This window comes from Lycorma delicatula, chromosome 4 (assembly GCF_047948215.1).
Source record: "Lycorma delicatula isolate Av1 chromosome 4, ASM4794821v1, whole genome shotgun sequence".
Classification (NCBI taxonomy): Eukaryota; Metazoa; Arthropoda; class Insecta; order Hemiptera; family Fulgoridae; genus Lycorma; species Lycorma delicatula.
In genome coordinates, this window is record NC_134458.1 from 172,676,076 (window position 1) to 172,701,130 (window position 25,055).

Below are 25,055 nucleotides of genomic sequence, written 5' to 3' on the forward strand. Positions count from 1 at the left end.
ATCCCCAAGATAATTACCGCGTTTGTTCCGCTGGACACCAACAAAGGCAGGGAATTTGGCATTAAAATCCCCCAAAACCAAGATCCTCCAACCTCAAACTGCAGTCAAATAGATGGTCCAAGAAATCCACGTATACCGGTAAGCTGGTGTTGGGGGATAGGTAGCATGAGAAAACCACCACATCTCCCCAGACCACGCCCAAAATTTACCCATGGTATAACAGCGATGGGGAAACCCAGGCTGGCGTCACATTCTATGTCTGCAAGCCACCTGCTGCCCATGACCAACTTCTTATTTGATTTGGAAATAGCAAATATTAAAATAAAATAAAATAAATATTAAAATAAAATATTAAAATAGGAAATTTGGAAATATCATATCTCTGCTCCTTGCTAACGGCCACCTGCCAGCAATTATCGACTGTATGACTGCACCTGTTTGTGTTCAACTGGAGAATTATTTCCATTTAGGACAAGTACTGCTAAATGACCAGTGGTCCACCGAGCCACACAGCACACAACTGGCCTTTTCCCCACACTACTTCATTCTATGCCCCCGGCTTATCATAATTAAGGCACAGGGCTGTGCAATTCGATGCCATGTGACCAACCTCCCAACATGTTTAGCATCTCTTTCCTAACAGCATAAGCGAACTAAGTGCGGCGTCATACACCACCGGCTTACGTGTACCAACCACTCACTTGTCATATATAACTAAAATGGGTAGGCGCACTCAGTCAACTACTAAAAATATATATGACTTCAATAAATAAATTTATATCATCAAGACAGCAATTTGCTGTCACGCCTAGGTTGTTGAATGCCAGCAAGTACCTGTCCACCATTTTAAAGCGCTTGGAGCTTTCTTTAGTTGGCTAGTGGCCAGCCGTAATTCTTGGGTAGCTTTCCACAGCAGCAAGGTAAGAGTTTTTCCCTTAGATAAATTACTGATGCTGGTTGAACAAAGCAATGGCATCAAGGAACACCCACACGGTCCGACAGTGCGGCTCTTGCCATATTGACTTGCCGCTTGTGAGTGGCCAATTTTCCCCTTGACCTCTAAGTTCCATAAGTGCCCCCCCAAGAACTGGGCAGTCGAACATCATGTGTTCATTCGACTGGACCTCCCACAGATGCACAGCTCATCAGCTACCAGGCTGAACTGAAACAAATATTAGTTTAAATTCACGTGGTTGGAGAGCACTTGGGTCCCATTGCCCTTAAAAACAAACTAAGAAGCATACCATCCCTCCAAGTCCTGTATAAATTTATAAGGACCTACCCTTAGTCATGGCGTGCCATTCTTGCTGCCATGCAACCATCATAAGGCTATAAAGCCTCCTCCGCAGGTGGGAGATGGGCAACTGTTCAAAATTTATAATCAGTGCATTGTGATCACCGTTCTGCTCTGGTACTGGCCTGGCTCGAAATCGCATCCCAAATGCCTTGGCTTCCCTACCCCTTCACAACTTCCACATGGCTGCTCGAACTTTCACCACTGAATCGATTGGGAGAGTCTTTCCCAATACGGTGGTAGCCTTGCAGGAGGTTGTTTTAAAAACACCAGTGCATACAATTAGGCTCTACACTGGGCACTCTTTAAATTTTAAATAAGTGCTCAATTTCTGTCCAACCTATGCACCCAAACGGATGCAGAATAAGAGGTCATACTTTCGAAGACACCCCGGTATACCATGTACAAATGACGGCCCAACAGCTTGTAATCCTTCTGAGCAATCCTCCTAAGCTTGTGCATCACAGAGACGGCATCTGCTGCTACTTGCCTAATGTGGTTGCTAAACAGCAACTTTTCATCAAACAAAACACCTACATACTTATGAAGTTAACGCGGTTGATTACACAGCTTTTATATTCAATATGGGGGTTACAAATGCACAATAATTTGTCTGCACCCTTGAGAAGCATAAACTTTGTTTTGGGCACAGAAATCCTTAAATTTTGCATATCCATTCAGCCCTGTGCGGTTGACAAGTCTAGCTGTGATTGTGAATTGCCATGAACTAAATGGAGACAGTTATCGGTGAAAGCCTGGGCTGTGACCCCTTCTGGAAATGACAATCCCAGAAGTCTGTCAAATACCAGGTTCCACAGCAAGGGACCAAGAACAGAACCCTTGGGCAGTCAAATGTACATGGTGTACTGAGGTATCTTTGAAAGCATGGCCTCATGCGCGCGGCACCTGTTTGGGTCGCATAGGTTGGATATGAATAGAGCACTTGTTCAAAATTTAAGTAGTGCCCAACGCAGATCCTTAATTGTAGGCACTGGTGTTTAACCTCCTATGAGGCTACCACTGTATTGGGAAAGGCTCTCCCAATCGATTTAGTGGTGAAAGTTCAGGCAGCCATGTGGAGATTGCGAAAAGGCTGGGAGGCCGAGGTATTTCGGATGTGGTTTTGAGTCAGGCCAGTACCGGAGCGGAATGGTGATCAATGCACCAGATCTAAATGTTGTTCAGTTGCCCATCTCCCACCTGTGGAAGAGGCTGCAGAGCCTCATGAAGAAGCATAGCAGCTGCAATGGGATACCACGATTAAGGGAAGATCCTTGTATATGTTTATACAGAATCTGGGGGATGGTATGCCTCTAGCTCATTTTTAAGGGCAATGGGTGTCTGGGTGCTCACCAACCATGTTAATTTAAACCAATATCTGTTTCAGTTCCGCCTGGCAGCTGATGAACTATTATCCTTAGCAATTTCTAGTATCCGATAAGCGCAATATTTGATTTCCCACTGTGTTCATGCTCATATATCAATATCCAAAATTAAATTTCTTGCATCAAATGAAACATTCTTGTAGGGTGGACAAGTACTAATAAGATTCTATATATTTGCCAGTTTCTCTTTGTCATTATTTTACACTACAGTTTATAGTTCTGATTATGTTTTTAAAATAATATTTTATTGTCTGTATCAGACTAGCATTAAAATAATCAATTTTTGATTTGATGGGTGGAACAGTCATGAAAATTTTGAGTCAGAAATAAACATGGGTTCATGAAGGTTTAAAAGTGTACTTCATTTGAAACTGCTATCATATATTCAAAGTTATTTCCTTTCTTCTCTGGATTCCATCCGTGTAAATCCTTCTTTCTCTTTGAATTACTATTTTTTTTTTGGCTGTTTTATATAATCTTCAGTATTAATTTATACAACAATTTAATAGTATTAATAAAGAATATATATGTTGATAATAAAACTATATAAATTGTTCTATAATTTTAAATCTGGTTTTATTGTGTAAACTAATTAGAAAAATTGTCTATTTTAATTATTCTACATTTTAGAGAAAGATATTTTAATCAATAAAATACTAATAATTTTTTAGTCACAATTTTTTGAAAGATTTATGTTTGAAGGGTTAAATAATAATAATAATAATAGCTGGTTAAGTTCAAACATTTTTATAAAAAGTGGATGTATGTTCATTATCATATTAACATGTAGATGGGGTTATTCACTTTTCAAATCTTAACGTTCTATTTCATATTGGCATTTTTCTTTACTCACTTCTATAGTTCATTATAATGAACTGTTCAGTTTTGTTATTCATTATACATCAACTTAAGAATTTTAATAAAAAAAACACAATTTTTTTTTACAAAAAAATAAACACATTTATTTGCTTTTACAACTTAATATAAATTAACAAAAATCACTCAGAATGTCATTTTATGAAATATTACAATGGAATTATAAAAACATAACACAAATACAATAACATTTTTTTATGAAGAAAAACATTATGATTAAACTATACAAAATACACATGATCAAAACATCACAATTAATTCACAGAAGATGAACAAACTCAGAATAGAACAATTTATTTCATAAATATTCTGTAACAAAGAATTAATTAATTTTTTCACCTCACATTAACACTTTTTGTATATTTTGATTTTGGTAGTCATGGACTACCAAAGCTAATAATTACATTGCAAAAGATCTAAAACAAAAATACTGAAAGCTATGTTAGAGAAATATGTCCATAAAAAATATTATCAAGACATATTTGATAAGTAAATTACATTTTAAAAATAGCATGCAAGGATTGGGGGTAACAATCTCATCCAACATAACAGTGTAATGGGATTAAATAAATAACCATGTAGCATCAGTGATTTTATAACTTGTTTAATAACAACTAAAATATTTGTTGCAACTGAGAACCGAGGTAGGTGCAAAGTACTCTAAGTAATAAGATTCCTATTAGTAGGAAGTTGCAAAGTGAATAAAATTACAACTATGAAATGTTAAATGTTCACATTTATTGAAATATGTTATTATTGATACTTTAAACATTGATCTGTTTGTTAGATGTCACAAAAGTCAATTTACATCATGGGAGCTGGAAGTGAGTGAAAGCCATTATGATAGGAGTTATGCATTACATACACATTTTTTTGTTTCTAGTAAAGGCAGAGTGTACAGCGGTAAATAAAAATCCCTGGTAAGAGATTGTGTTTGTTATGAATGAAGAATAATAGTGTCTTTTGAGCTTTTGCAATCTAGGGAAAATTTAAATAAATTCCTATGATAATGTGATTCTACCTAAAACATTAGTAAAAAAATGGAGGACTGATATGTGGTTGGGTGAAAAAGATCTGCTCACATGTAAAAAACTTGTTGCAACAATCAATATGTATAACAGATAAGAAAGAAATGTGTGTGATAAGGCACAGTTTCTTGGCACTTGGTTTGACAAAACCCAACAACCTATGCAGAATGTGTTTTGTCAGTTATCTTTAGTTTCAATTTTAAAAAAAGCCAGGAAATACAAAGTGATTCAAAAAGGACTTCACAACTTTAAAAGCATATAAAAATTAATTGAGGTAACTTAGATTTGGTTGAGGTCTCATTTCAAAGAAAAACATATCAAGGTTGTCATCCAACATTCACTTTGGTTCGACATGGCTTCCATTTGTAATGTGACATAGTAATCTGACATAGAAGTCGATTTAATTCGAAGTCTTAGCTCAACAAGATCAGCAGGCAAAGGTGGTGGGTGTTACATACACCTGATCTTTAATGAAACCCCACAAGAGAAAATCTAATGGGGTCAAATATGGAGAGTGATGTGGCCATGCAATTGGACCTTCATGACTAATTCACAACCTGGGAATCGATTATCAAGAAAATCTTGATTTCTAGGCAGTAGTGAGGTAGTGCTCCATCTTGCTGATAGTAATGGCGTCCATCTTGGTCATCATTGTCTAACTGAGGTATTAGAACATTTTGATGTCCAGGTAAATGACACCATTTACGGTTGCCTCCTGGAAAAACAGGATGTTTGCTTAGGGCACAAACAAAACATACCTTAGGGCTATCACGAATGTGCTGTAAAGTTTCATGAGGGTTTTTGCTGTCCATATTTGCCAGTTATGGGTGATCACTTTGCCAATGATGTGAAACGTTCTTATCACTAAAAATTACATTGTCTAAAAATGTATAGCTGTCTGTAATTCTATCCACTATTTCCACAAAAAACTGCAGTTGAGCAACTTTGTTGTCATTTGGTAATGTGTTGAAACACTGTTAGTTTATATGGCCTCAAATACAATTTTTTTTTAATGTAATATGCACCAGTCATTTGTGGAATGCCAGTCTCACATAACTGACGCATGTCAAGTTGATTTCTTGGGACTACTGCAAAGCTTTCCCTGAGTTGTTCCATAGCAGCTTCAGACACACGTAGGCATTGTGGTGATTTTTTACGTTTAACAGAATAACCTGTTGTCAATGAAGGTTTGGTGCCAAGGGTAAATTATATGCCTACTAGGAGACTCCCTTTTGTACTCTTTATGAAAATTACGTTGAACTATAGTTTTTAATTACAAATAGTGAAACAAAAACACACAGTGAGCATATTCTGCAGTAGTAAAATGTAACCATTTTTAACAACACTGGTGGCTGAATTCGGTACTACTTAACTATGCAAGTCACATCTTGATGTCTTTTGTTCAACCAAACCTGACCTCACCCAAACCTGTAAGTTACCTAAGTATATTGTTACATGCTTTTAAATCTTTTTTGAATCTTCCAGTACATTGGAAAACAAACTAGGCCTGTCCCCTAATATGGTTGCCGATTGGATCAACTATTTAAGATAAGTTTGTTTCCACTTCTTTTTTTTTCAAAAGCACAACAGGTGCTTATTGCGCCTATTCCAACCAGTATTCTTCTTCCTATTATAAGAAATACATTCTTCCAGGCACTACCACCATTAGTGATGGTTGGAAAATTTATCGAATGTTAGCACCATCTGATGGTCAACCATTTGTATAACTTTCTGGATCCAGACACTGAAGCAAATGCCCAAAATATAGAATGCACTTTGAGAGAAGTGCTAGTTTGCATCTTGTAGTACAGTGATACTAGTCACAGTATATCACAATCATCTTGTCAAGTTCCTTTCTAAAATGAAACATAATTTAAAAACATAAGTTCATTACTTATGGTGAATTATAAGCAAGCTGTACATTGTTGATACGAGCACTGCTTTAACAGACAACATCTATGTCAGATCTAATTTCTGATGTTATTTAATATTTGGGACATCAATGATAACATATGTCAGTAGAAAGAACAGTCTAACAATAAGTAGACTGTTACACTACCGCAGTATGAGTACAGTAGTACCCAAATGTGTGATGTTTAAGCAATGAGTGAAGAGAGAAGTGGTTGACCATCTCTTGTGAACAATGAACTAGTTAAGAAAACTGACAGTATGGATTTAAGATAGCCAATGATTCATAATTTTAAAGCTTTCATGTTGAGTCCAACATGTTGTTTTTTTACCTTACAAATACCACCAAATGCACTCAAACTTTGATCTGGGAATTTAAGTGGGAAATGTTTGATCATACTCCTTGTAGCATAGATTTGGCACCTATGATTACCATTTCATAAATATGAAGAAATAGTTTGCATTTCAGAACTTGATGATGATAAACTGCAAATCAGTTTAGATGGGTGATTCAAATCACTGGCAGAAGAATTTTATGGTATTAAAAGCTTGTGAATCACTAATGACAAATTCCTAAATTTTGCTGAAGACTAATTGAAAAATTGATAGAATTACAATTTTAAGTTGTATATAATAAAAATATATGTTTCTACATGTTTCTTTTTTGTATATGTTTCTTTCCAAATATCCAGATATACATTTTATTAATTTGTTTAATGAATTCAGTTTTGGCATAAAAAAATATTGTTTCTGTCTACATAATCAATCTTTTAGAGTTGCTACAATATCCTTACAACCAAATTCAGTGTAATTTAGTAACAGGGGACCAGTTGTTGTTTGCTGTCTTAAATACTGCATTCTTTTTCGCATTATACTACTCTTTCCATTCCATTTTTTATATTTTTGTTTCAATACAATCATTACAACATAAGATTAACTTTGAATTAGTTAATCTAATTCAAAGGAAATCAGGACAGAGTATTTGAAGCCAATATTACTAAAAAAAAATTATAAGTTTTGATCCTGGAAGTTACATATGTGAATGCTTCAAATATTTTATGGTAAACCATAAATACTATTTCATGGACCCAAAATCTAAAGCACATACCCAAACAGTTGCATGTTTGTAGGGCTTTGCAAAATGGAGAAATAAAAAAAACCATCATGGAACAGCAAGCAATCATCATCTAGAGTTGTATTTAGCAGAGTTCATGTGGTGGTAACAATTATCTGATAAGGACACATTCAGTAAAATACTGAAGGAAATTAGTCTTCTGGCCTCTGGCAATATAACACAAGTGACTACATAATATAACAAGTACATCATATTAAAGTAATAAATATAATTAATTAACTAATATGTAAATGAAAAAAAAAAACAAATTAGCTCCCATTTACAGACAAGTATCTCAAATTCAATATTTTAAAAATTGAATTACTCATCTTCATAGAAAAAATATATTTGTGTATTACGAATGTTTATATACATTCAAAACTTTTATCTACTCTAGTAGGGTGATTTCAAATTACAGCTGCTTTTTTATTATGAATAAATTAATTTTTATAGCAGATGAGACACTGGTCAGGCCACATCTGATTGAAAGCAAGGTAAAGAGCAAACCATTTTTCTAAGGAGATCAAGAGTTATAAAATAACTAAATATTCTATTTTTTCAAAAGCTTTTGATTACAAAATCAAAGTATTTTGAAACACAGTACTGATATTGAATTTTTAAAACAAGTTTTAATTAAAAATTTTTTAAATTTTTTCAGCTAATGGCAACAACTCACAAAGTTACAAAAATATAGCCTAAATGTACATTTACAACTTTCATCATTCATAAAAATATCATTTTTGATAAGGATATGGAATTTTTCACAGATTCACAAAACAATGGAATCCAGCAATTGGTATAAGAATGACATTTAAAAAAAATCATTATTTCACACCTGAGTGCATGTAATATTTAAACATGCACTCAATTTAACAGTAGAGGAGTATTGTAACTATTAAACAAATTAATTTCAGTAAAATATATATATTAAATTGATATAAACATTATATCTGTTAAACATACTAATAAATACAAAATTATGCTGTAAACATATACAAAAATCTCAAAATGACAGCCACAATAAAATCTTTTAAATCTTGGAAATTACTAGTATTGTCAAATACATTTAATTAGCAAGCATTTCATTGCAAAAAAAAATAAAAATAAAATAACATAAAATGATACCTTATTTTTGAGAATAAGTAGAAAAAGAGTTATTGTAGACATAATTTTCAGCTAGATTTTATGTCCATAAAAAAATAACTAAAATAAATAATTGTTAATTTTTTAATATTTATAAATAGATTAAATTTAGCAACAAAAGTAACACAGTTGTATATCTGTAGACTTGTATTGAGCACTTGTATTAGTACTCGTAGCAGTAATCAGTTTATTTTTATTCAACTAATTTGTTTTATTTTTACTCAGGGCTGTGAAGAACAAGAATACTAGAGTTGGAAGAATGGTTATTAGTACATAATGAGAAAAAAGAAATTCAAAGTACAATACAAAAAAAGGATTGCATTACATGAATATGTTTATAATATCTGTAATTTCTTACAAAAATTATGTTCGTCGATGAGGCTGAAAAAAATATTCTGTCATTAAGATTTTAGCATTTATAGTAAATGTTTGGGTTTGCACCATTGGTGATACACTAACTGGTCCATATTTCCTAACATGCAATCGATCCAACTGTACAAGGATGATTGAATGGTGAGAATTATCATTCTCTATTTAGTTCCTACTAAATTATTTCAATAATAATTATTCAGTTATGAATAACATGAAGTTCATGCACGATATGCTTTCCTACACTTCAGTAAAGATGTCTGTCATGATCTGGACAATTACATCTCTCAGGCAGCATCAATAACTTGGCTGGCAAGGTCAACTCATTTAAACTAAATAATCTCTACCTTAAGGGGGGGAGGGGCACTTAAAAAGTATGGTTTTTAGTACATCAGTGGTTATGTAGAAGAGCTTCAGCAAAGAATTGAAAATTTTCTATGTATCACAGGTACAACAGGGATTTTTGAAACAGGGAGGCAGTAGTTAAATTGTTGGCTACTACAGAACATTGCCACTAGTTGAGTCCCAGTTCAAACATTTGCTCTAGGAAAATTGAAAGGAAAACTAATATGCAAATATTAAATGTAAATACTTTAATGCAAATATCTATTTAATGTACATATTGTAAATTTTGGTTCAAATTTAAATAAGCCACTGTTTATTGTAATTGAGTAGAATTTATTAAATCCAATTGTTTCCAATAATGATAATCTTCATTTGGAGATAGTTAATCATGGATTATGTAAACTAAATAACTAGTTTTTAATTTATTTTATTTTTCATTAAATAAAAAGATTGCGATAACAGGCATGCTTTGGTCAATTTACCCAATGAGAATGGAAATTTGTAGCATATGTAAAGTGCCCTGCCTAACTGGGATTCAAACCTAGGATCTCTGGATGAAAGGCTGAGATGCTACCACTCCGCCACAGAGATCTATTGTTATTGTTGTATGCTGTTGTTAGTCCATGTTTTTATGATCAGATGTCTTTATCATTCGGCATTTTATTATAATAGAGTAGCTTATTTTAATTATGGACATCCAACAAATTCACTGTTATTTTTATTGTAATTGTTGATTACTTTATTTGTAGGATTGCTTTTCTGCCTTAATAGAGTATAATCTAAACAAAAAAATCTTAACTTCACTAAATAGCAATCAGCAACACAGCAATAATTAAAAACAATTAAATTATTTTTCTAAATTCCATTATTTATTTTTTTTTAACTTATAAAAATGAAGTTAGACAAATTTTTCTTAAAAGTTAGGCACTAGTCATTAATAAAACACTGAATTATACAAAAATTCAAAATCTTAAATCATTTCATTTATGAATCATTTCATAAAATTATTTAATATAACTGCTGAGTAAAAAAAAAACTTAGCAATATAAGAATCCATTGAACACTCACACAGGTCAGTTTATATTGTTTTAAGATTTTCTTAAATGAAATCACTCACTCACTGGTTGTGTTTATTTAAGTGTTTTGTAAATTTTTTGATTTTTGTCACTTCTCTTTAGGTTTGTAATGAATAAAATTCATTAAGACCTATCTTGGGCACATGCAAAACAATTTGTAATAGATGGATGTTATAAATGCATAACAAATTATAATGAATTACATGGTTTCTTATTTTTGGGAAAAAATATTGTGTCATCAGACACATAACCAGAGAATGAAACTTAATTTTCCCCATTCCATTCGTAACTAAAGGTTTTTAGTCCATTAGAGTGGTATGAACATTCAACAGGAAGTTCATTCAGCTATTACCTTATTACAAAATCACGAAAATGATAAGGACCTGAAAAGAGCTGTGTTATTTACTTTATATCATATACAGAAACTGTTGATAAATACTACACCAAATTAAAGCTATTAAAATATAACACGAATAGAATATTATAATATATTGTATGGTACAACAAATCAATACCTTACCTATTTTATTACTTGATATGGGTACTTAACATTTGTCTGCATGCTGCAGCATCCTTAAGATTTCTTGAGTGATTTTTAAAAAGATCAACAACGGATTAAAGGACAAAAAAGTGACTATACATTAAGATAAAAGTGAATAACAATCAAACATGCAGTTAATATCAGTTTAAACAACAATGAAAATATGCTGTTCATAATGAAGAAAGATATATTATTTAAAGAAATAAATGTGTTAATGTAAAGCCAAGGCTTTTTCTTTTTTTTAAATTTATAACTTCTAAAGAAAAAATAGCATAAAATATACTGATACATAGTAACAAAAAGGTAAAAAACTTGTTAATACCATATAGAATTAATATTTAACAATAATTAAAACATAAACTCTTTTGTATTCATAGGTCCAGGACTTGGACTTGAGCTCACAGAGCTTAATGTTTCCTCCTTAACTTTTAACTTACTAGAATCTTTATCTTTTTTATCTTTATCCTTTCCATGTTTGTGCTCATGTTTGTGTTTATGCTTGTGTCTGTGTTTCTTTTTATCCTTTTTCTTCTTTTTCATCTGAAAAAATTCAATATAAAATTATGTAACAGGAACTCTTAATTTATAACTTTGTTATAAAAATAAATCAATCCGTAATTCTGATTAATAGATAATAATATTTATACAGATCATGTTATTAGTAGATAATAGATATGGTGTTCCATGGATAAAAAAAGGAACTCAACAGCATTTAATTGGTTGGATCAAGGGAAACCTGTGAATCTTTTGATTAAAAATTTATTTTGTGATTATTTACTATTTAAAATATAAAAATACTTAAAAATATAAACTACAAAATTTACTCAGGAGGTGTAAATGAAAATTATGAAGGGCAGCTGAAGTATAATGCACACTAGCATTCCAACTAACATTCCCTAACTTGATTCACGTTTTCTCATTGTTTGTTCGCCACTTTAATGTAGTTGAATACACCTGCTATGTCAATGCGGTAAGCAGTACCAAGAGGAGGTGAAAGTATAGATTCAATATGACTGTCGCACTGCCACTTGCATAGTCATACAGAAGGAACAAGAACACATTATTGCACAATTGGGCTATTGTAAAATCCATTGATTTGGGTGCCAAGCAAACTCATAGAAAAGAACAAGCAACAATAAAGGAAAGTTATGATGATTTCCTTTTCAATATTGTGATGGAAGCCAAAATTTGGGTATGTCATTACGATCCAGAAGAAAAATGACAGCATGGTTCACCACAAACAACCCTATGCTAAGAATATCTCTGTGTTCTGCGATTCCAAATGTGTGTATGTGACTGACTACCTGGAAGACAGGTCAATTGTAAATTCTGTAATACATAGAGATGTTAAAACACCTTAGGAGACATGTATGTCATGTTAGACAATTCAGGGAGCTGAAAATTCTGCAATATGATCATTGAAAAAATTGGTAATCTGATCCGATCTGACTGTCTTAAACTATTCATGCAATTGCTGAAACTGTAGGAATTGACAAAGAATGTGTAAGGCAAATTTTATATGCAAAAAGCGTGTGTGAAAATGGTACATAATATTCTTACAATTGAACAAAAAGAAGCTTGTGAAAATGTTTGTTCTGAGCCATTGAAAATGACCAAATCTTTTTGGAAAGTGATAACATGTGATGAATCTTGGTTTTTCACTTATGATCCAGAAATTAAGAGGCAATCCATGCCTTGGAAGGACCCACCTTCACAAAGAGCTAATAAAGCTCGAAAATTCAAAGCGATGATGATTGTTTTTGTTTCACTCTGGGATTGTGTACCTTCACTGGGTTCCTGAAGGTCAAGCTATTAATCAACATTACTATCTTGAGGTCCTTGCTCAACACCATGAAAAAATAAGAAAAAAAAACAACCCGAATTGTGAAAGAACAAGTAATGGGTTCTTCATCGGACAATGCACTGGCTCACATTACATTGCTGTCAAGATGTTTCTAGCCAAATATAACATTCCAGTGTTAAACAATCTGCATTATTCGGATGACCTGGCACCATATGACTTTTATCTGTTTCCCCAAGGTCAAATCTGCATTAAAGGGAACAAGATTTCAGACTGTTGAAGTGTGAAAGAAAGCGGTATGCATCATGAAAGAGCTAACAGAAGAAGACTTCCAGCACTGTTTTGAACAACGGATAATTCTCATGGAGCGTTGTAGGGTTAGAGGAGGAGGGGTATATATTGAAGGGTATAATAACTAAATATGTATAAATCTAAACAAATATTTTACAGCATTTGTCTTTTTATTTATAGCCACACCTCATAAAAAAAAAATATATATATATTTTTTTTAATTTTATTTTATATTCTTATATATAAAGAACTTATTTATAAACTTAATTTATTTTTGTGAGTATAAATGAAATTATAATCAGAACACATGTATGAAACTTTATTGCTTATTGCTAATAAGAGTTTTGAAGTAGCATACCTACCTGGTTCTGTAGTGATCTATATAATGTATTATTATGTACTGATAACAATAAAAGATTAATCTAATTGCCACTGAGTATCTAACATCATTAACTTATTTTTCATGAATTATTGATATCATTTTTCTCTTTCTGTTCAGTATCAAAAAATAAAATTTGTTTTTATGGAGGGTAAAGAAATTCCTACAGTTAAAAATATTGGAAAGTACTCTTTAATTTCCTTTAAGCAAGATATAACCGGAAGTTGTCTCAAATTCTGAAATTCCCTGCAATAAAGTTATAAGTTTTATGATCTATCAATTTTACATGTTCGAATGTATTAATATGCAATCATCAGAATAAAATATTGATTTAATTTAATAAGTTAGAGCTTTCAAAATATCAGTGAGAAAGTATTTTATAAATGGAGTAAGACTTAGAAAAATGTTACTCAAGCTTATTAAAAAATAATATCACTGGAGCTATAACTGAAAACTTCTGTATAAACCTAACTTAATCTTGTTAATTAAATTTTCTACTGTTCCAAAATGTGTGTACATTAGATGCCGTACACAGAATGGTTGTAGGAGATTTGACATGGGATATCAGAACTTGCTCCTGAATCTGATATAGCCATTGCCACAATAACTGTTATAGCACTGTTATGTTTCTAGCATATAATATCAAAAATGGATGATTGATCATAAATGAAAATTATACTGAGGGTTATTATTCCTGATGACTATGATATCCAGTCAGCGTGTTTGCATTAACACTTATTGAATTTTAAAAACTTTTTCTTATACATATTAAATTTAAAAATAAAAGTTCACTATAGAGTGAAAATTTCTACTATGGTCAGTATGGTGATATTTCAGGCAGGAGGAATCATTTTTTCCCTACCATTTAGGTAATAAGGCTTGAAAAATATTCATAACAGCAAATTTGAAACTGATGTACTTTCGTATATCCTTACATAACTGCTGGCTAAAATAATATTTGTATAACAAGAGGCAGAAACTAATACAGTAATTTTAAAATATAGATAAGGCTTTGGGTAGATAATATCATAATTAAATATAATATACTTAATTTAATATAAACAAAATTACCTGTGTTGCAACTATGCAGCATGATTTTCCATGTTTCTGTAATTTTACATATTCCTTAAGTTTTTTTTTTACTGATTTCACATTGTAATTATTTTTTTTTCTATCACGTATAATTTTATTGCAAATCAAGTGAACTCATTTTTTATTTAATCGTAAATTCTGCACAGGGAACTTTTATTGGGAGGGAGGGAAATTTTATTTTGGTAAGAGGAATTACACTTGTTACATCCAGCTGGCTGTTAGGCAGGAAACCTAGTTCATTATTGACATGCTATAGTGCTGTGAGGTTATATTTGTGGTAGCTATGTAATTGCTAAGCAAAGACAGGACATTAGTAATTTCGTGATAAATGTCTATTACGCATACTTTGGCATGAGGCTTGGTGAAGACAAAAGCTTGGCATTGCACAAGGTATGCTGTACATGTGTTGAGGGATCGAGACTATGGTGTGAAAAAACAATGCCTTTTGCTATCCCAGTGGTTTGGAGGGAGCCACAAAATCATGTTGCTTGTTTTTTGATATGGTTAACATTCAAGGTCATAACACAAAAATTTAGAAGGATATACAATATCTGAACATTCCTTCAGCCTTACAACCAGTTACGCACAGTGAATCTCTCCCTTATCCCAATTCCATTCTTGAAGAATGGAAGCTGCCACAGGATAGCAGCTCAGAAAATGAATGTGATAATGCTGATGATTACAAGCCGGAAGAAGATTCTGCAACAAAATTATTTAATCAAAATGAACTTAATGCTTTAACTTGTGACTTGAATCTGACAAAAGATGCTGCCAGACTGTGGGTCACAACTGAAAACATCTACTACCTGGAGTTTTGTTCTCTTGGTATAGGACCAGAGAGAAGGAATTAATAAAATTCTTTAAAGAAGAAGATTCTCTGGTTTTTTGTTGTGATACTGAGGGTTTATTGGATTTCTTTCACCTCACTTATAATCCAATTCAGTGGAGGTTACTTATAGACTTGTCAAAATATATTCTCAAAGGTGTACGTTTACATAATGGAAATTTGTTTGGCTCAATATCCATTGCATATTCCGTACATCTCAAGGAGACGTATGAAAATCTTAAAGCTCTGTTGAAATATGTGAGCTATGAAAAACATTCTTAGACAGTTTGTGGGGATTTAAAAGTAGCTGGTGTGTTACTTTGTCAACAATCCAGGTACACAAAAATGCTGTGTTTCAGTTGTGAATGGGACAGACAAGCGGAAGATAACAGACTGGCCTAAAAGAAAAACCCTTCAACCTGGTTCACAGAACATAACAAATGTACCACTTATTCAACCAAGCAAGATACTATTACTTCCTCTGCACATCAGGCTCGGAATAATGAAAGTTCACTAAAGCTCTTCCAAAAGATGGTGACTGCTTCCAGTACTTGACAACAAAATTTTCCAAAGTATCTTACGAAAAACTTAAAAGGGATCTTGTGGGCCAGCAGATCAGATATTTAATGAAAGAAAATTTGTTTGAAAGTACAATGAATCCAGTGGAAAAAAAAAGGGCTTGAGTTTCATTTAAAGAAGTTGTGGCCAGCTTATTGGGCAACAACAAACAGCCGCAGTACAAAACCATGGTTAAAACAATGTTGCAGAGTTTCATGAAATTAGGATGTAACATGAATGTGAAGCTTCATTTCCTACATTCACAAATTGATTTTTTCCTACGAACCTTGGTGATGTCAGTGAAGAACAAGGAGAATGTTTCCACCAGGACATCAAGGACATCGAAAAGAGATACCAAGGAAAGTGGAATGCAAACATGATGGCTGACTACTGTTTTATGCTAAAAAGAGATTGCACTGGTGAAGGGAAACAATCACGGGAGAGAAGTTTCAATCTGCGTCAGAAACAACTTGAAGTTGTTAAATCAGCGAAGGAGAGGAATTACATTGTCATATTAGCACATTTTTGTCTACTTAATGCAGTGCATTGTAATTTTATACAGGGTTACAAAACACACAATCTTTAAATCGAACTAAAATATTAATTTCCCTATTTAAAAAATGTGATTTTGTTTAAAAACCATGTACATACAAGTGATTTATATAAAAACCTTACGTGATACAAAAAAACTAAAATCGTATTTGAAATCAGCATGAATAATACTTTTAAAACCACCTTACAGTTATAAAACATCATTCCAAAATTTAAAATGATGCATTGTGAACAAGACTGACACTAATGATGTAATTTTAAAATATAAATAAGGTTTTGGATAGATAATGTGGTAATTAGATATATCATACTTATAATTATTTAATATAAACAAAATTACCTTTGTTGAAGAATCAGATTTATGATGGCCTTGCGTTAAACTATTTCCTGATGGATTAAACATTCCAGGCTCAAAACCAACTGGTCCACTACTAGCTTCACCAATACCAGGGAGTGAGGCTGAATTTTCAGAGAAATATTCTGTTTTCACTTGTATTTCACCTGGTTCAGTCTAATAAGGCAATAAAATTTAATCTATTAATAAACTGTACTTAACCTAGCCGTTTTATCATGCAATACATGTACATTTATGTAAATAAGTGGTTTGATTCTTATTTTTTTTTTTTTTAGTTTCCAAAAAAGTGTATAAAATACATGTGCATAAAAAACAGACAAAAAAATTATTATATTTCAGGACTCAAATTGCCATAAATTATTGTTGAAAATTATGAATTTCTAGTATGGTTAATCAGTTTTAACAAAACAAATAATCCATTTTCTTACATAATTTTTATATATAAATATAGCTTTAAGTGATGAGCTCAAAATCTTAACTTCCTTTATAGGCGGGTAGTATACATCTTCCTAAATATATAGAAGGTATGATTTATTTGATTTCAAAAGGCTTTAACAATGCAATCGTTCACCATTAATGAATGAACCATACAGTATAAAAGAGGCAATTCTAGAGTTTCAATTGATTACTAGCAGGTACTCTCTTGTGATGTGCTTCCTTCAGTCTTTGTCAAGATGGCAAACCTACAATAGAAAGCATTCTGTACACTCCGCTTCAACAGTTATGAGCCCATGACTTCTATGCAGCTTGCAGCTAGATTTGTGTCAAAAATATCTGCACCTCCTACTCCTAAGAATATTCAATATTGGCATGTTTAAAGAAACAGTATTTTGTGAAAAGGGAAATCTACAGGTTGAAACCATATGCCATTTGATGATGTCGAGCACATTCAATAAAAGTTTTGTATATAGCCCACGAAAAGTTTGTTCGTCATGCAGCCAAGAGAACTAGTCATTCTTTATATGACTGTCTGCTATGTTTTTGTTTGACAATTATTACTCAAGCAATCAGGATTAAATTGGTGCAAGCTCTCTGCAGAGGTGATAAATGATGTGTAGAGTTTTTCAATTCATCCTTGAAAGCAGATGGCACTTTCTTTCAGATTTAGTGTTCAGTAACTAAATATTTCATTTAATTGAAAAGGTAAATCACTAAACGTAAAGGTATGGGGATCATGGCCACTACATGCAACAATTGAGGATGAGAAAGACTACCCAAAAGTTAACTTCTTCTGGGCTGTTTTTTAAGAAAACATTTATGGTTCATACTCTTTTATGGAGAGAGAATTATAGGAATCTACTATCTGGAAATGTTGCAGAACTGGCTTTTACCACAGTTAGAACCAGATTCCAGCAGTATTGAGCATCATCACACTGACATCTGCAAGTTCAAGCATTTCTTAACAATGAGCTTTCACAACAATGGATTGGGTATAAGAGGTCTGCCAACCTGTCATTTCACCACTGGCCACCAAGGTTGTCTGATCTTATTGACCTCTGTGATTTTTTTTGTGGAGATCTGTTAAAGACACACTTATGTACCTCCTCTTCCAGCAACTGTGTAAGATCTATGAAACCACATAACAGTAGTGGCTGCAGTAACAAAAAATGAAAAATTGAGTACAGGATAAGTTGCGTTGAGCTATGTTGTGCATTCAGAGGGCGCAATCATATTGAGCGCATTTGTGAAAATTATAAGAAAATTTCACATCCTTCAAACATGTGTTTTATTTATACATCAACAAGGTTAAATGTTCTAAGTTTAAAAAATAAAACTTTTTGAAATTTTATTAATCTTTTTGATACACACTGGATGTTCTATATATGATTAATAACAGAGCAATCCTGAATTATCAAAGGGTGATTTGAAAGCATAATAAAAAAATAAACTTTAAAGGACGAAAGACTGGCTAGTCATTCTGCAATTTATATATTTAATGAAAAATCTGTTCATTCAACAATCATTTATGAAAACTAGTCTATTGATTTTCATGAATCAAAAACTAAAACATGTGTTTTTTTTGGTGTCCTTCAATTTTCTTAACTGAAACATACAGAAAATGGCAGCTTGTCTTCTATATTTTCTTTATAAAAAAAGTTAAATTAAAAACAAGTTAAAAGTTCAATTTCATGGTATTCTAGTTAACACAAAATGGGTAAAGTTGACTGCTCACAGATTCATTTAAGAACAATCAAATTATAATTAAGATAAACAGAGAAACTTCCAGTTTCTTGCTTTTATTAATACAATAAAATACTTCATTATTACAATGTCATCTAGTCTATGACTGTAATAGGAACTCCATACATCCCAGTTTTTCTGGAAATTTTTTATTTTATGTCCAGAACAGAAAATTTTTGTAAGATTCTAAAATTTCAAGTTTTAATAAAAGAATATTTTTTAACATTAACAATTTGAATACTATGACAAACTGTTGTCCAAATAACGGAAATTCATTATTATTATTTTGAATGTAACATTCCATTGTTATAATACAAATTATATAAAAGATTACTGTTAATGTTGAAGTATTTTTATCTATATATCTATTTTTTTTTTTTTTTGCTTTTTATTGGAGGGAAACTTTTTAAGGGTTCAGAAAAAATTCTAATTAAAACAGAAATTTACTGACAATGGTTAAAAATTATTTTATAATAAATACTCTCAGTTCAATTTAATAATATATCAAACGTAAGTATAAATTTATCAAACATAATAAGTTTAAATTAAAAAAATGTTTAAATTAATAAGTTTAAAAAAATGTTTCACTGCAGCTTTTTTATAATAAATTAATTAAAATTTTATGTTATTTTGATGGTTGAGATACAATATGTAGAATTAAAAACTTTTTAATTAAATATAAAAATATCTCTTCTGAGGACAGAAGAGATATCTGTCCTTTACAGATCTCTGCAAAGGACTCAATACAGATCACAAAAAGTGGTACGTGAAAAAATTTAAGTAGGATAATTTTAATAAATTGTTAATATTCTGTTGGTTGGGGGGAACCTTTTAAACTATCAAATATAATAAACAAAAAAAGTAAATTTATTTTTTTATTAATAATTTTTTATTTATAATTATTATTTTTCTTACAACCTGACAGTTTAATAACATCTATGTATCTATAATATCTAGGGTAATATCATTTACAAAAAAAGCTATGATTTAAGTAAAATATTCAAACAGTCTTAACAGATTTCCGTACATCACAGAACATCACAATTGGATCACTTGGTAATGGATACAACAGCTAATAAATACAGCTTGATATAACAGCAAATAATGGTCAAAATCAAAAATAAAAGCAAATCTTATGAAATGTGTCACATTAAAACAATTACATAACTTATATAAAACAAAAATTGATTCGTAATTTAAAAAAGACATGATTAAAGCACAGACAAAAAGTAACATAATTAGTTCGTTAATCATTATTATTTACACAAAATAATCTAATTTCATATGTAATAATTCTCCGTTATATATTTAAAATCAGTTTATAATTCAGTATTTTACAAATAATTTCCAAATGTCCACCAAAAAACCTTGTGCCTGTTTAAAAAAAATGTAATACGTCATGTGATCTGGAAACCAAATGTAAACCAAAATAAAAATCATCTCATTTAAATGTACTAAGTAAAAATAATTATTATTTAAATATTATATAAATCTTATTTATGTTGTACATTTTGAATTGTGTATCAATTCACAGTCTGGATGCTATATTCTTAAAAAATTGTAAGAAAAGCAAATGTCATAATAAACATGCAATAAATATTTATGACGTATGATAAAAATAAATAACAAGGTTTTAATTTTTATCAAAAACAATTTACTAACTTAATTAAAAATTTATAACTTAACTGATATTTATTTATTTGATAAAACCTTTTTATAGTAAGAGATAGAAATAAATCTTATTTTAATTTAGTATGTTATGAATCTTTTACAATATATATATATATATATATATATATAGAAATTAATATATACAACTTAATTTACCGTTATGAATTTTTTTTTAAATTTTAGAACTACGCTATTCAAACTGTATAAATTATGTGTATATAATTATTGTATATGATTCATTATTACAGAATGTTGTAAACATTTTTTAATATTGTTATCAATCACTCTTTTATGGCTTTATTTTTACATTATAATGTAAATAACATGGAATCAATAAATAGATCAAACTAATTTCCAATGAGTTAAAACATAATGGTATTACCTCTGCTATTTGTGTCAACTCATAATCATTTAATATACAAATTCTCACAAAAATTATAAAAACAAAATCACATAACTTATAAAAATTATGAACATTTATGAAATACAAAAAGGCTTTGCCAGCTTAAGCAAAACTTGATTACTGGCAATGAGTTGAATGCAAGTCATTAGTGTAGACTTAGAATGTTCTTAAATATTTATATAAGGAAGTTAAAAAAAAAAAAAACAAATCGCATTCATTAAATTATCTAACCTGCATATTTCATATTTACTTTTTTAAATGGCTTTATCTATTATTGTTTTGGGAACAATATTGATCCATTTAGAACCAATATAATCAATCTGTCTTCTGCATGAGTTTAGAATCATTTATTATACGAGGTTTGATAAAAAAATAATGGAATTTTAATTTTACTCAAAAAATCTTTATTTATTCATCAATATTGATTTTACCACCTTCAAAGTACTTCTCTTCACCTATAAAACAAATGTGCCAATGCTTTTTCCAATCTTCAAAGCACCTCTGGAACGCAATTTTTGGTATGGTGTTTAACTCCAGTGATTCTGTTTTTATGTTTTCAATGTTAACAAAAGGTTGTCCCTTCATGGTTCTTTTCAACTTGGGAATAGGAAGAAGTCACAGAGGGCCATGTCTGGCGAATACAGAGGCTGAAGCGTCATAACAGTATAGTCTTTGGCCAAAAATTCACCAACAAGCAGTGAAGTGTGAGCAGGTTTATTATTGTGGTGCAATTGCCATTAATTAGTTTTCCATGTGTTTTCTTTGGACTGCATCATGCAAACTGTGCAGAACTATCAGGTAGTACTCCTTATTGACCTATGATCTGGTGGCAAGAACTCAATGTTACGTTACATTAAGCCATTGAAATCAAAGAACACAGTGATCAGAACCTTCAAATTCGACCAAACTTCCAGGGTGCTTATCATCTTCAATGTCTTCACCGTTCACTTGAAACATTTATACCAGTTGTTAACTATGTTTTATTCAAAGAATTGCCAAAAGCAACATTTAACAATTACAATGCAGTGCTGCACTTATTCCATTCTTAAAGCAAAATTTAATGCAAATTCTTTGTTTCATTTTTTCCACAAGTTAAAAATCCCTGACCATATAAAAACATGTGCACCCTTTATGAAAGCCAACAATAAACTAAGCATCCAATAAGGCTACCAATGTAAATATAAATTAGGGAAAAGTGTACCACTACAAGGAAAAAAGAATTGTGACAATTGGCCTTATAAAGCATGGAAAATTTAAAGATTCTGTGTATTTTTTTATCAAACCTCATATAAGGTTTATATTAAAAACCCTTATTATTATTAAGGAATCCACCAGCCTTATTATTTCTACAGGAATCTATCAGTACATAATTATCATTAAGCCTAGTGCTAAATTTATTTTATTTTTTTTTTTTACATATGTGTAAGTTTTTTAGTGTAAAATTCACAAACTGCTAATACATTAAATTCTTTAAATAACTCTATGGTTGGATGCAATCTGTGCTTCTTCATAATTGCTTTTATAATATATTTTTGCATGACAAACAAGTCATGTATATGTCCCACAGTTCCACCCCATATGATAATCCCACATTGTAAAATAGATTGAATGAATGTATAGTAAATCAGCTTAAGATAATAAATATTTATAATGCTCTTTAATTTGTAAATTTATACACTATAAGTTTATTATCTACGAACAGTACACGTTTATTACATTTTAAATTTTCATTGAAGATAATTCCAAAGTGTTTAATATGACTCATTTTTTTCCAATAAAGGGTATGAACAAACATTTTTATTGTTAATAAAGCAGTTTAAATTTCCATGCAATTTTAATATTTATTTATTTCTGGTAGCCCAGATTAAGTGAAAATGTTGTATTATTTTGTCTTATTAGAATTCAAATTGAGGATGTTATTATCTAACAAACTTTTAATTTTAAACATATCCTTTTTTGATTTTTTCATGGAAAAGTCCAACATTTTTTCAGTATCATCAGTATCAACATTACAGTAACATCTGTTAATGATAGAACTTTCTCCCCTGTATATCCAGGTCTCAGAAAATCATTCACAAACAGTAAGAATAAAATACATGATTAGAAAACACCTTCTGGGAGGCCATAATTAGTTAAATCTTCTTTAAATGAATAAGTTTTTTTCATTAAAATTTTGTTTCCGAGATAATTTTCAAATAATTTATTTGCAATTCCCCTTATTCCAATTTTTGCTAATTTATTTAATAATATGCTGTGAGGTACAGTATCAAACGCTTAAGCAAGGTCTAGGAAAATAGCTAAAGATCTGTCATTTTTGATTAAGCAATTAGTGATTATTGTAACAAAATTGTTTAAGGCATCCTCCATTCCTCTTATTCTGCTTGAAAGCCATACTGATTAGGATAAATTATGTTATGTTTCAATAAATGGTTTATAAGTCTAGATTTTATTATTTATGATTTTGGCTAAATTACTGATAAGTTGATAGGTCTATAGTTTTCTGGTTTTTTTTCAGGTTGCCAGTTTTAAAAAGGGTTATTCTAAAATAGTGTGGAACACCCATTCTAAGTATAACTCGCAACTGTTTTTATTATGTTATTGTTAACTACATCCTAACCTGAGCTTGAATTTGTTTAAAGGTTTTTAATTTCATTTTCAATTTCTTTATGGTTTATGGGTTTACAAAAGAAAGAATCATTAGGCTCAGGCGCCAGCCCCGGCCTATTATATTTGTTATCACGTTTATTTGTATTAACCTTGGATATTATCATCTCAGCATAAATGGTTTCAACTATAACAACGAATCTTAAAGTGGTTAATTCAATATTTTTATCTCTCTTTAATTTATTGTCTTTATGGTTTCTTTAATACATTTCATATAATTTATTTTTATTATTTTTACGTCTGTTTATTTTTTACTATAATATTGTTGATTTGCTTTGTAAGATCATTTAATTTATTCCTGTATACTTTGTATTTTTTTCTTAATACTGTGTTAAAGGTTTTGATTGCTTTTGCTCATTTTTATCTCTTGTAATAATTGAATTTAACTATCCTGTAATCCACAGTTTTAATCATTTTTTTTTATGAGTGATATTTTTTTTTAGTTGATTGTATAGGATAATTTTTAATTTTATCAATAATAATAATATATTAAATCATCTAGAGTTTTTTCTGAGTTGTAAACATTTAACAAAGTTTCAGAATTCATATGTTTAAGTAAGCATTTATAATTTATTAGTTTAGTTCTTTTATCACAAAATTTATAAGGTAGTGTTTATCTGTATCAATATGAAAATAATGCATAGTGATCAGTGACTGACATCTACATCTTAAGAACGTTACCTGATCTATAGTTGTTGCAAGTATGAACATATTTTTATGAAAAATATAGTTCCTTAAGTTCTCTTGTGAACAAATTTACGTAAGACAAAAACCCATCTAAATTCATTATACCCGGATATTCAGAAACTTTGTTCTTTTAAGATAATATGATCAAATTAACATCCCCTACAAATGAACTATTTTTCCTATACATTAAAGACTATATTATAATTTAAATCATTCAGAAATAAATTTTACTAGGCGATATATAAATTGTGATTATTTGTACATAATCTTTAACTAATTTCAGATCAAATCATAAGGAATTACAACCATCAATACTACTATCAATCAAATCGATTTTAAAATTATTTCTAATATAAAAGCAGATGCCATTGCTTTGACTGCATTTCACATTCTTATTCAGTGATTTATATTATACATGAATTCATCAACATTCTACCCATGTTTCTGATTAATACAAAGGTTGTCTTGAAATTATCTAATGAAAATACAGTAGTGTGCAAATTAATTCGAACACAG

The 25,055-nt window shown here is 30.7% G+C and overlaps 1 protein-coding gene across 2 annotated transcripts in view; it reads right to left on the reverse strand.

Annotated features, from left to right (window-relative positions):
* Positions 1-3,620: 3,620 nt before the first annotated feature.
* Positions 3,621-25,055, reverse strand: part of Taf2 (TATA-box binding protein associated factor 2) — an 80,248-nt gene continuing 58,813 nt past the window's right edge. The window contains exons 18-19 of one of the 2 annotated variants that reach the window (XM_075364717.1): positions 16,919-17,089; positions 3,621-11,619 (exon numbers count right to left, since the gene is read on the reverse strand). In XM_075364717.1, the coding sequence (XP_075220832.1) occupies positions 11,428-11,619; positions 16,919-17,089 (363 nt within the window). In that variant the 3' untranslated portion in view covers positions 3,621-11,427. Of the gene's footprint in view, positions 11,620-16,918; positions 17,090-20,050; positions 20,521-25,055 lie in introns of those variants that run through there. The other variant, XR_012756213.1, reaches the window with a different exon arrangement.